Here is a 13,875-nt window from a genome sequence, read left to right as displayed (position 1 = left end):
CTTTTTATGAAATTCCTAAATTGTATCTACTAGGACACTTAAAAAAAATTGAAGTACACAATAACGCACACCAAGTACGTTCCAAAATTGTTTCTTTTAATTTTTAAATTTACAAAAATTTTTTTTTAATTTTCGAAAATCATATACAACCATATCGGTTACTTGGATTTTTTAATTTTTTATTTTATATCTTTTTGTAAAGAAATAAAATTTTTTTTTCTTAATAGTCTTATGAACGTGGACTTGGCACGATTTTTTTACAGTGAAACTGTTTTTGTTCGGATTTCAGTTTTTTTTGTAATTATAATAAAAATTGACAATTTTAATTTAATACATTTCCGGTGGCAAACTATCCCCTTTAAGCTATAGTTCATGTAAAAGTTATTCTTGCGCCACCTGGCGTGTGTAATTGCAAGCTGTCAAATATCTTTTTTTCACTGTAGTTTCCCATCTATTATAAGATTAGCATGCATCGTTATATTATTTAGTCTCTGGCCGTCCGCTTTTTACATAAGAAAAAAGTTAAAATCTAAAAATCTGGGTCGGTATAGTTTGTGCTGATTATTTTTAATAATGTTAAATAGAAATTATAAAGATAATTGATAATAATCAAGTAATACGCGTAATAAAAAGCATGAACTACTATTATAAAATATCATATAAAAAAAAAATCAGATTAAATTTGAAAAAAAACTTGTAACCTCAAAAAACGATTCTGCTTACGGTATATACACACTCGGTAGTCTGGCTTGAGAACGGGACTTGGCGCCAGATTCTACCGAATCTGTTGATATTAGGAGTGATCAGTAAGTAATGAAGCTTCAGCATTCGGTTTTCATCCATCATTTCAGCTAAGTACGATACCGCTTGAGACTTTTGATATGATCCAGTAAAAAGAATTTTGAGTTCATGTTCAGTTATTTCAGGAAAATCAGTTAATAAATCGGAAGTTATTGCTGCAAAAGGAACTTTTCTTCTTGCCCAACTATTCGTTTCTACCTCCGAGGCTAAGGTATTATCATGGTCTTTTTTTGAGTTCATAGCAGCAATAATTTTTTCAGAAAGGTCGAGATCAGAATCAAGTCTCGTACCAAATTCATTGTTCAAAAAACAAGCAATTCCGCAAAAAACACTCGTCTTTGGAAGCAATTTGTTGTCCAATTTATGATATAGAAGCCTATATTTTTGTTTGATTATGCCATGAACTGCTTCAACAATCCAACGGACTTTAGTAACGAAACGGGATTCATTTGATTCATTTGTGGTCAGTTGATTACGTTTTCCTTTAAGGGCAGGCATTAGCACTTTGAAGCCAGATTCTTCTAGATGTGCTATTACATCCCGAAAACCACGATCAACTACAATAATGTCATCTTTTTTCAGCAACTTAATCAGACCATTTGGGTCATTTAAAATGACTTTCATTATTTCAGTATCGTTCATATTAGCTGTGTATGGTCCAAGCATGTCTATAACGAAACCATTCGTAGTGCATATCGTGAATGGTTTGCACAGAGGGACTTTCTTTTGACCAGAATATGATTTCCTCTGATAATCATTATTTGTACTTTTTTGATGACCAATATATGTACCATCGCAAATGAATATCAACTGGTCATCTCTTACTTGATACAACTTTTTAGCAGTATTTGAAGTATTGGCGAGTAATATTTCCCGGCTTATAGCATGGATTCCAAAACAGTGAGGCAAAACATCTTTTTCAAACGAAGATATTACTTCATCACAATAGTCTGACACCATTTGATCTCGAGCTAAACCAAAAACGGAAGATATCACTGCGTTTGAATTTCCAGTACGTAATTTGAATAAAAAAAAAGCAAGAGCTTGAAAGACATTACGATTGACTGATTTTCTCATTGACGTTAACATTTCACTAAGTTTTATCAATTCATCCCAGCTTAGATCCGTAAATACCTCAAACTGTTTTTCTGAAAACGAGTGATCTCCAATTTTATCAATTTCGAACGAATCAGTACCAATAGCTAACTGCCCAAGTAATTTTTCCAAATCATTTACTTCAAAGACACTGGTATTAGAATGAATTCGGTAAAAGTTGATATCTTCATTATAGAACCGTTTTTTAATAATATGATCTTTACAACACCGATTTCCTTGGGGAATAATGAGTCGTCTTTTGGAAAAGACTTGCTTACGTGCTTCAAACGGAACTATCATGATATTTGTTGATGATCTACAAAGGCAACAGTATTTGTGTATCGATATGATTCGGGGAAAACCCAATTCTATAAATTCTAACTCTTCCTCCATTTTTTCTTAAATAACATATGAAGGATCTTCAGATGATGATACAGATGAAACGGTTGTGGATGATGATTGAGAAAAATAGGCTGACTTTCGACATTCACTTGATCTGCAGATAAATCTTGAGTCTTTTTTGGCGTAAGTGGTCTTGTTAAAATAACTCGACACTTATTACAAAAGGTATCATTTATAAAGACACGCTTTCCAATTTTTTCTGTCGCATTATTAGCTTCATCAACTGTCGCAATAATTTGTTTAAAGCCAGATATTTTACGTTAATATACATTACAATTAACACATTTTTCCCCAAAATCCATTCTGAAATCAAGTTTAAATTATAGGTTACAAATTCGAAAATATATAAACAAATAAAATGTAAAGCTTTACTCACTTGAATAAATGTAAACAACTGATACGTTATGTAATATTAAAAACATATATCTTGTAAAATGAAGAGATGCATTAACATCAACAATGATACTCCAATATTGTTCGATCGTAAAACTTAAATATAGTTTCAATATAAAAGCCCTGAATTAATTAACAACTGTTATTCAATATATACAATGAATTAATCATAAAGATTACTTTATTTTGAGGTTACCTGAACAAACAAAACATTAATAGATATGATCGATAGATTCCGGAAATCCCGGTAGATGACTTTCCAAAGCACCGAGTTGGCGCTAATTAGTAGATTTCATAGAAATCTAACTATTGCATTGGTCTTCATGACGGAACTTTTAAAAAATTTTGCTATATTCCGACTATACTCGTCGAGCTGAGTCGGAGAATGTATATAGTTCAAAAGTTTATATATATATATATATATATATATATATATATATATATATATATATATATATATATATATATATATATATATATATATATATATATATATATATATATATATATATATATATATATATATATATATATATATTTATCGGATATAACGCGGCTTGTCACGACAATAGCGTCGCCAATTTACAACGGATCTCTACCAAACTCAACATACTTATTCTACAGATAAATACCAAAATCAAGTTCGAAGATGAGCTTAATCGGTCAAGTAATTTAGAAATACCAGGATTTCAAAATTTTGAAAATCATAAAAGGCCATTCGGCAGCCGAAATGGAAGTAGATTTCATGAAAATGAATGTAAAAATCTAAAAATTACTTGGATTGAATACGAAATTATCGTTTCTAACTCATTATGAATCATTTTTAAACTTAACGTACTTATTCTACAGATAAATACGAAGGTCATGTTCTAAGATGAGCTTTATTGTTCAATTTCCACCTTAGGATCATAAGTCTTTTTTTGTGTACCAGCATACTTAGAAATTTAAAATATTCAATGAAAAATAATATTAATTAAGCGTTAGTTAATTAATTAATTAATTGAATTTTAATTATATTGTCTTGGTACTAGAGAAGATATCTACAAGAAAATAAATAATAAAAAAAAATAGATAATGAATAAAAGATACAAATTTTGAATTAAAATCATCAACATAAAGAGAGAAAACTATCAGTTTTACATGAAAAATAAACTTACATGTGTTTGAAATTTTCTAAATTTAGCCTAATAGAAATTAAGAAGTAATAATAATAACCCTAAATAAAAAAAAGTATTAAGACAAAGAAAAAAGTATTTAAAAGTATTAGATTGACTAGAAAACCAATACTTTTCAATACTTTTTTCTTTGTCTCAATATACAAACAAATGATTTGACAATATTTTTTTTACGAAACATAGAAACATTTAAAATATCCCTCTCTAAAAATATTGTCAAATCATTTGTTTGTATATACAGATATACACTTTGCATATAGTGATCACTTGTAAATTCTTATCAATCGGTATGCTTAATCAGGAATTGTGAACTATTACATCAAAGTAGAATTACAAATTTATGTTGATGATTTTCCATGGTGTAGGCCTAAAGAGGACCCGCCATGTAAAAGAATGGGAACGCATTCACTTGCACAGTACCTCATGGGTGATGTGGAAATCTGTGTACGATCAATTTAATTGAGAAACTGAAAATATTTCTTGGAGCTGAAAGAGATAACTTTTCTATCTTTTTGAGCTCTTCGAGCTCATAAGTCTGGTGAAGGTTTCACAGAGAACGATTTTTTAAATTTTCAAACCACAACGATAAGTTTTGGATGACGTTTGGTAAAACGAGTGCAACAGCAAATTTCATATTTGGTATAGCGGAATAGGACCTACATTTGAGACAAAACATATAGTATGGTACTCAAATTGAAGCTTATTTAAAGAGCTTTTAGATGCATTTAACAGAATTTCAATAAGTTATCCTATTCAAAAGTTATTCGAGTAAAAAAGTAAAAAAATGTAAATTTTTATAATTTTCAAAATTTTATAATCCTAGCATTTCTGAATAATTTCATGTCTGTACATATGAAATGGTACTCAAATTAAAGCATATTTGACGAGCTTTCAGATGCAAGTAACAGAATTTCGACAAGTTATTCCATTCAAGAGTTATTAGAGCAAGAAAGTGAAGAAATATAAATTTTTATGATTTTGAAAATTTCAAAATCCTGGCATTTCTAAATTACTTGACCGATTAAGCTCATCTACGAACTTGACCTCGGTATCTATCTGTAGAATAATTATGTTGAGTTTGGTAAAGATCCGACGTAAATTGGCGATGCTATCGTCGTGACAAGCCACGTTATATCTGATATATACACTAGTCACAAAAATTAAGGGATATAAAAAAAATTCCAAATTTTTTGGTGATTTTCAGCGAGCTGTAACTCCGAGGAAAATGATCGCACAGAAAAAAAAAAAAAGCAAATTGTAGCTCCAAGTGTCTAGTTTTTAGATATGATCATGAAAATTTTTGTCATCGTCAGGTCTGGAGAAATCCTAAGAAAACTACTGAAAAAAATTTTTCGAAATTTTTTTTCGTCTTAAAAAAGTCTACGGGCTTCAAAAAAATTTTTTCGATTGTTTCGTTTAAAAGCTCTTTTAGTAAATTTAATACCCTTTAATTTGACGTAATCAAAAAGCCTGTACGATAATTTGCCGCGGAGTTATCGTCAATCAAAGCAAAAAGTTTTTTTGACTTTGGAAATCAATAACTCTGGAAATAATGACCGTATAGGAAATCGAAGGAGGGTTTTGAAAACTACACAATATTCTCTATGGGAGAACGTAAACCGCTTTTGAAGAAAAAATTTTTTTTGAATTGAAAACTCGGACTGAAAAAAAGACAAAAATTCGCATAATTAAGGATATTTGAATAACTTGGTATAACTTTGGATAAAATGGATGAACGAAGGATATCGTTGGTAATTTTTTAACTTCAAAGTGTCCCCTAAAATCCCTAAGAAATTCAAAGCGCTGCGATTTTTTGTTCATAGTGCCCAGAAGCTTCAAATTCTGTGTTTTCGCAAAAATCACCATTATGAGCAATTTTGTGATTTTTATTCATTTTTCCATTGAAAAAAATTTTTTTTTTCAAAATTCTTTATTTTTTCGATCAAAGAGATTGATTTTTCAAGAAATTTGAAAAAAAAAAAATTTCAATTTTTTTCGAAAATTTTTTTCGAAATTTTCTCAATTTTTTTCGACTGTTGTTTTACCGCCGGCATTAGCGTTACCCAAAGCGTACCACGTGGAGGTTGCTCGGTCGGATTTACGCTTCTCACACACACACACACACGCGTGTAAAATGCGTGTAAAATATATATATATTAGGGTGCTTTTTTTTTGCGACTATTTTTTTTTTTCGCTCCCATCCCGAAATTTTGTTGGAAATACACCCAAAAAAATTCCCTGAAAGTTTTAGCCCTTAATATTAATATTAAGTACTCCTACACAGCGTGTGAAGATTTCCCATTTGAAATATACGAGAACTTTCATTTTTTTTTTTTAATTTCTATAGCTCAGTGGCATTTCATAGCATCGCTTTGACCATGGACGGGTTTTTTTCAGAAATGAATGCTCTACAAAAGTGTCCATTGTCGCGAACTATTTTTCATAGAATTCTTGTTTTTTCACTCATTATCTCATAAACAACAAGACATACAGAAAAAATATAAATGATAATTTTGTAGGAAATTCAATTCTCTACAAAAAAGGTCCTTACCACCAAATCACTAAGATCGATATTTTCTGAGATATTAGTCATTGAAGTTTACGTAGCATTAAATTTCCACAAAATGTTGAATCAAATCTTAAAAAATATTGATTTTTTTATTCGTATCATAATTATAATTAGTAATTACTTATTGATTAAGTTGCAAATTCAACGAAAAAAATTTTTAATTGTATTTTTCTGAAGTTTTTTTATTTTTAAATAAATTTCTCATTTAAATCACACCATAATATTTAAATTTATCATTTAATAATTCAATTTTAATGAAATTCTAGCTCAAAATATATTGTGTATGATCATTACGAAGAATATGGGATGTTTCTTTGTTGCTGTGTATTGTGATACTGATTAATTGCGGTTTATTTTTATTGCTCTAGTAGTACTACTGAGCTTTCACTTGACCTTGAATGCGTTCAACAAATTTCCCCTTTAATTGCAGCGCTTTCTTTGTTTTCGCGTACTAATCCCGCGAGAGTAAGAACAAAGCTTAGTGTGCATTGATCAGTGTGACGCCGTTGTATGTATACTTTGTTAAATTTGAGGTTAGATCGACTTTAACAATCATTAAAATGAGTGAAAAAATTGGTAATAAAACTTGGAATTATTTAATTGGATTTGAAAGAAGCCAAATAAATAATAATAAGCTGCCTTCGTATCGTGACTTACTGAATTTGTTTATGTATAAACATCAGTCTTTAAAATTAACTATTCGAAATAGTGCTACTAGTGTTATTAACGATACTAATACTATTTGGGCTAGTTTCAAGATTCCAACTATACGTCCTCAGCACAGTCTTGCGAAGTTGGAAAAATTTTATGCCGAATATATAAAAGTGAAGACACATCATAAGAGGGAAAAAAGATCGAAAGCACAAAAACAGAATGTTGAAAAGTTTAACCAAAAACTAGATAAATTGTTCGATATTTCCAATTCCACAATGGTTAAGAATTTGCCAAAAGAGCAGCAACAATTTCTGAATGAGTGTCAAAAGGGAAAAAGCAATCTTCACTCGCCCGTTACTACTTTCTTGCCGGTGGAAACTTTTCAGAATAAATCTGATACTGAACAGGAGATAGCAAATGAAGATAATGAGAACAATACAGACGAATTTGGTTAGTTTCTTCTCACATACAACTATAAATTATCAAGCTCAACAATCAATCATTTTTTAATAATCGAAAACAATTTCTTATAATTTAGACTCATATTTTTTCTACTTACTTGTAAAATTTAATTCGCATTAAAATTCTAATTTTCTTAACCTCATTTTCTGAAAATTGAATTCTATATAATTTTTCAATATTTTAAAATTTGTTTCTAGATTCATAACTTTTTTTTCTAATTATTAGTCTATCATTTTTGGTAAAATTTCTATCAAGTAAATCTGAATAAGTGAGATAAATCAAAATTTATTTAATTTAATCTAACGCGCTAAAAGAAGTATAACTTCAAAAAATTTATTTTCGATTTTTTTGCAGTCGAAAATCCCCACGCTATTAAAAAATTGAAGTCACTGTAACCAATAAATTTAAAATACATATCATTTTATCTTATTTTTATTGGGGAACATTGACGGAAACTCAATTCAAAGAATATCTTTGCTTCTGAATAACAGAAGCTGAATATAAAATTTGAAAAATGTTTTAATCGATTGGGTTTATATATTTAATTCTGAAAAAATTGTTTTAGGCATGAAATTATCGCAACATTCGATGCCAGCAAGTTTTTGTAGTCTATCATCAAATTCCAGTGGGTTGAAACGAACATATTCTGATTTTGAGAATGAACTCCTGTACCTCGTAAAAGAAATAAATCAATATTTTAACTCCAGAACTTGTATCAGCTTTAGATCGCACTGGAACTAGTGATAGAGATGCAATGTTTATCATTGCAGCTGTTATAGAAAGTCTGGGATTAGATATTGATAAATATAATGTGAGTTATTCTTCTATTCGCAATGCACGTATTTCTAAGAGAGAAGAAATTGTCGATGCAATTAAAAAAGAAGAAATAGACGAATCTTGCGTAGTTCATTGGGATGGAAAAATGCTACCTACAGGACAAGGAACATCAAAAGCAGAACGGCTCTCGATACACATTTCAGGAATAAGTGGCGAAAAATTTTTAGAAGCTCCGTTGCTTTCTGACGCACAGGTATAAGTCAAGCTTCAGCCGTATTTCAGGCTCTGACGACACGCAATATTTGCGATAATATTAAAGGAATGTGTTTCGATACGACTGCTTCAAACACAGGTAAATTGTCAGATTGTTAAATTACATTTTCAAACCTACGCTAGTCATAATAATTAAAGGATATAATAAGATGTCTAAATTTTTGGGTGTTTTTCAACGAGCTGTAACTTCGAATAGAATGATTGTAGATCAAAAACAAAAAAAAGCAAATAGTAGCTCTAAGTGTCTAGTTTTTAGATACGACCATGACAATTTTTTATCACGTTTGAGTCTGGAGAAATGCTGAGGAAACTACAAGAAAAAAATTTTCCAAATTTTTTTCTTGTCTAAAAAAGGTCTACGGGCTTCAAAAATGTTTTTCCATTCTTTCACTCAAAAACGCTTGCAAAAATTTAATGTCCTTTTATTTGACAGAATTAGAAAGCCTGTGCGATGATTTGCCGCGGAGTTATCGTCAATCAAAGCAAAGAAGTTCTTTTTAACTTTGATAATTAATAACTCTGGGAATAATGGTCGTATGAGAAATTGAAGGAGAGTTTTAAAAACTACACGATATTTTCTATGAGATTCAGAGAATGGCTTTTGACAAAAAAATTTTTTTTTAATTAAAAATCCAAATCTCAATGAAAAAGATTTTTTTCTTAAAAATCTTTATTTTTTCGATCAAAAGATTGATTTTTTAGAAATTTGAAAAAAAAACAAAAATTTCAAGAAAATAAATAAAAATTGAGAAATTGCTCACAATGGCGATTTTTGCGAAAACAAAAATTTGAAGCTTCGGGACACTATGGAACAAAAAATCGCAGCACTTTGAATTTTCCAGGGATTTTAGGAGATACTTTAAGGTTAAAAATTACCCATGAAATTTTTCGTTCATCCATTTTATCCAAAGTTATACCAAGTTATCCAAATATCTTTAATTATGCAAATTTTTGTCTTTTTTCAGTCAAAATTTTCAATTCAGAAAAATTTTCTCGTCAAAAACAATTCACTGTATCTCATAGAAAATATCGTGTAGTTTTCAAAACCCTTTTTGATTTCACATATGATCATTATTCCCAGAGTTATTGTTTATCAAAAGTAAAAAGAACTTTTTGCTTTGATGACGATAACTCCGCGGCAAATCATCTCACAGGCTTTTTGATTCTGTCAAATAAACGGGCATTAAATTTTCTAAAAGAGCTTTTGAGTAAAAGAATGAAAAACATTTTTGAAGCCCGTAGACCTTTTTTAGACAAGAAAAAAATTTGGAAAATTTTTTTTTAGTTTCCTTAGGATTTCTTCAGACTTAAACGTAATAAAAATTGTCATGATCGTATCTGAAAACTAGACACTTAGAGCAACTATTTGCTTGTTTTCTGTTTTTGCTCTGCGATCATTTTATTCGGAGTTACAGCTCGTTGAAAAATACCCAAAAATTTAGAATTTTTTTTTGTCCCATAATTTTTGTGACTAGTGTATATTTTTATCAACAATTTCAATCAAAACAGATGTGTTTTTTTTAAGGTGACACCAAAGGTGCTTGTCCTTTACTAGAGAAAAAAATTGGTCGTGATTTATTATACCTTGCTTGTCGTCATCATACGTCAGAGTTGATGTTACGAAATGTAGCAGAGGTTGCTTGGCCAGCCACAAATGGTCCAAATGTACCTATTTTCAAACGATTTAGAGACAATTGGGATAACATTGATAAAGTAGTATATGAAATCGGTTCCAATGATGAACATATTACCGACATTTTGAACGACAAAAAAAAAAAGACATTCTCGATTTTATTGACAATCAATTAAAGGTATGAATTAATTTAATTTTACATTAATAATTGTGTATTTAAATGATGAACTAGTTTTTGACACATTTTTGTGTGTATTAAGGACTTATAAGTTTTTAATTGGTAAATTTCAAATATCTTTTTGCTCGAATATTTTACAAAGTGTATTTTTTCATTAACTTTATTTACAAATTTAACTAATTACATTATCATTCACTATCAAAGAAACCCATTGGTTGCTGATAATGATTACAGTTTTCTCACTTTTTTATTTTTCTTTCTTTTCATATTTTTCAATAAGAATCATCATCCAAGAGACTACTATAAAGAATTACTGGAACTAAGCAGTATCTTTTTAGGTGGTGGAGGTGATAAAGTTCAATTTAAAGCCCCTGGCGCTTGTCACCATGCAAGATGGCTTTCAAAAGCTCTTTATTGTTTCACATATATTTATTTCGTAAGCAGTTTAAAGTACCAGCGAAAGAAACACATGCTTTGCGAAAAATTTGTGTTTTTGTTGTCTTATTTTACGTGAAAATATGGTTTACTGCTCCATATGCGATAAAAGCCCCAAACTCAGACTTACAATTAGTAAAAGATCTTATCGAACATCGAAAAATTCATCCGGAAATCGCTAACGCAGCTCTTGAAAAATTATCTAAACATCTATGGTATTTGCATGAACAACTTGCTTGCTTGGCGCTGTTTGATAATACAGTATTACCAGAAGAAAAATTGAAAATTGCGAAAAAAATTAATGGTATTCCCGCTGTAAAGCAATCGAATAAGCATTACTCAGAGCCTTACAAAACAATTACTTCACTCAGTGAAAAAAACATCAGTGATTTTGTGACACCAAATTCAGTTTTCATCTTTAAACAGTTTAACCTTTCATATGTATTTTTAAATTCTGAATTTCATACATGGGAATCAAATTTTGAGTTCCAAAAATGTTCTGAAACATTCAAAAAGTTAAAAGTTGTAAATGATACTGCTGAGCGAGGAGTAGCTCTGACTCAAAGATTCAATGAAGCTTTCACCCGCAATGAAGATGAACGACAAAAAGTTTTTCAAACAGTACAGCATCACCGTTCGCAACATAAACTGTGTACTAAATCAACTTACAGCATAAAGAAAATGGTGTAAAATATTTAATTTATCGTATTTGATCATACATGTAGTTGAGTTCAAAGTTACATAGACCTGATATCTTAGTAATTTATTTACAAATAAAAAAACTTCAGAAAAATACAATTAAAAATTTTTTTCGTTGAATTTGCAACTTAATCACTAAATAATTACTAATTATAATTATGATACGAATAAAAAAATCAATATTTTTTAAGATTTGATTCAACATATTGTGGAAATTCAATGCTACGTAAACTTCAATGACTAATATCTCAGAAAATATCGATCTTAGTGATTTGGTGGTAAGGACCTTTTTTTATAGAGAATTGAATTTCCTACAAAATTATTATTTACATTTTTTCTGTATGTCTTGTTGTTTATGAGATAATGAGTGAAAAAACAAGAATTCTATGAAAAATTCGGTTTGGCGGTCCGTACTACCCCACCAGTATGAGTTACGACTTCGCGACAATGGACACTTTTGTAGAACATTCAATTCAGAAAAAAACTCGTCCATGGTCAAAGCGATGCTATAAAATGCCACTGAGCTATAGAAATTAAAAAAAAAAATGAAAGTTCTCGTATATTTCAAATGGGAAATCTTCACACGCTGTGTAGGAGTACATAATATTAATATTAAGGGCTCAAACTTTCAGGGAATTTTTTTGGGTATATTTCCAACAAAATTTCGGGATGGGAGCGAAAAAAAAATAGTCGCAAAAAAAAAAAGCACCTTAATATATATATATATATATATATATATATATATATATATATATATATATATATATATATATATATATATATATATATACATACATATATAAACTTTTGAACCATATGCATTTTCCGACTCAGCTCGACGAGTATAGTCGAAATACAGCAAAATTTTTCAAAAGTTCCGTCATGAGGATCAATTCAATAGTTAGATTTCTATGAAATCTACTAATAATCCATATTTCTTCACTTTCTTACTCGAATAACTTTTGAATGGGACAACTTATTGAAATTTTGTAAAATGCATTTGAAAGCTCTTCAAGTAAGCTTCAATTTGAGTTAAAGGTAAAGCTATAATTGTCATACCCTAGCACTTATAGATCTACTGATATGTTAAAATTTGAATCTTAGCCATTACATTCGTAAATTAAGTCTATAAATTGAGAATCTCATACCATAAAATAGTTGAATTACATTTATTTTGTGATAGAAATAAAGTTTACGAAAAAAAAAATTTTTTTTTATTTTAGAAAATTCAACAATTTTTTTTTTTAATCAAATAAAAAAAATATAAAAAAAATTCGGCCCACTCCGGGATGAGCGGGAATAGTTGTCAAATTGATTAAAGTTTCTTTTGAGAAAAAAAAAATTTAAAAAAAAAATGACATACTTTGAAAAAAAAAACGATTTTACTCGAAAAACACGAATATTTTGTCGAATTTATCGTATTTGATTTTTTATTCGTATTCATTCAAAAAGTACATTTAAAAACAAAAATTTTGAAAAAAAAAAGTACCCAAAGGTCAATGTCCAAAAAAGTTATGGTTATTTGAAAATAAAACAGCCATTTTTTTGAAAAATTCATAACTTTTTTTGGGTTGGATAAAAAAATTTGAAAAAATTCTCAAAAATGTCTTTCAAAGCGTAGAAAAGAATAGAAAAGTTTTAGCTAAATCTAAAGGGGTCGGGTTCAAGAGTGGTCGATTTGGCATGGAATACCCCAACCCATATATAATCAGATCTGATTATATATAAAATCATATTAGTCAAGTATAAGAAAGGTATAATCATATATAAAAAAACCTTTTTAAACAAAAAAAGTTCCAAAACTGCCCCCTTTAAAAGATAATGACATTAAAATTTTGAAAAAAATATAATGAAAAAATTTTTGCTCAACAAAACTGTTCTAGCAAATGTTGTTATAAATTCGTAATATCAAATAATTTTTCAGGTATACCTCTAGAATCACTTATCATAAAAAAAAACTTTTGTAACAAAACAAGGTCGAAAATGATCTCTCTGAAAGATAGTTGAGTTAAAATTTAGAAAATTCTGAAAGGAAAAATTTTCGCTCATCAAAACTATTCTGATAAATGTTGTTATAAATTCGTGATTCAGAATCGACTGTTAGGTATAACTCCGGAATTACTGATGATAAAAAAAAACTTTTGAAATAAAACAAGTTCCAAAATGCCCCCTTTAAAAGACAATGACGTTAAAATTTAGAAAAAAATAAAATGAAAAAATTTTCGCTCAATAAAACTGTTCTAGCAAATGTTGTTATGAATTCGTAAAATAAAATAATTTTTCAGTTATGCCTCTAGAACCACTTATCATAAAAAAAAACTTAGTAAAA

General features: G+C 29.1%; 3 protein-coding genes across 3 annotated transcripts in view; 2 read left to right on the top strand and 1 right to left on the bottom strand.

Moving 5' to 3' along the window:
* LOC141528834 (uncharacterized) overlaps positions 1-13,875 on the bottom strand; it is a 141,497-nt gene that overhangs the window by 116,580 nt on the left and 11,042 nt on the right. The window lies entirely within an intron of this gene.
* On the top strand, positions 6,795-8,587 carry LOC141528925 (uncharacterized). Its single transcript, XM_074245219.1, has 3 exons — positions 6,795-7,539; positions 8,117-8,176; positions 8,259-8,587. Exons 1-3 carry the CDS (start codon positions 6,996-6,998, stop codon positions 8,585-8,587), a joined length of 933 nt encoding a protein of 310 aa, XP_074101320.1. The 5' UTR covers positions 6,795-6,995.
* LOC141529176 (uncharacterized) lies at positions 8,588-10,832 on the top strand. The gene is made up of 3 exons (XM_074245636.1): positions 8,588-8,680; positions 10,127-10,412; positions 10,751-10,832. Exons 1-2 carry the CDS (start codon positions 8,650-8,652, stop codon positions 10,408-10,410), a joined length of 315 nt encoding a protein of 104 aa, XP_074101737.1. The 5' UTR covers positions 8,588-8,649; the 3' UTR covers positions 10,411-10,412; positions 10,751-10,832.

This window comes from Cotesia typhae, unplaced genomic scaffold, assembly GCF_013202065.1.
Source record: "Cotesia typhae breed Kobodo isofemale line unplaced genomic scaffold, CoteBio_Ctyphae contig_44, whole genome shotgun sequence".
Taxonomy (NCBI): domain Eukaryota; kingdom Metazoa; phylum Arthropoda; class Insecta; order Hymenoptera; family Braconidae; genus Cotesia; species Cotesia typhae.
This window is presented reverse-complemented; position numbering and strand designations above follow the sequence as displayed.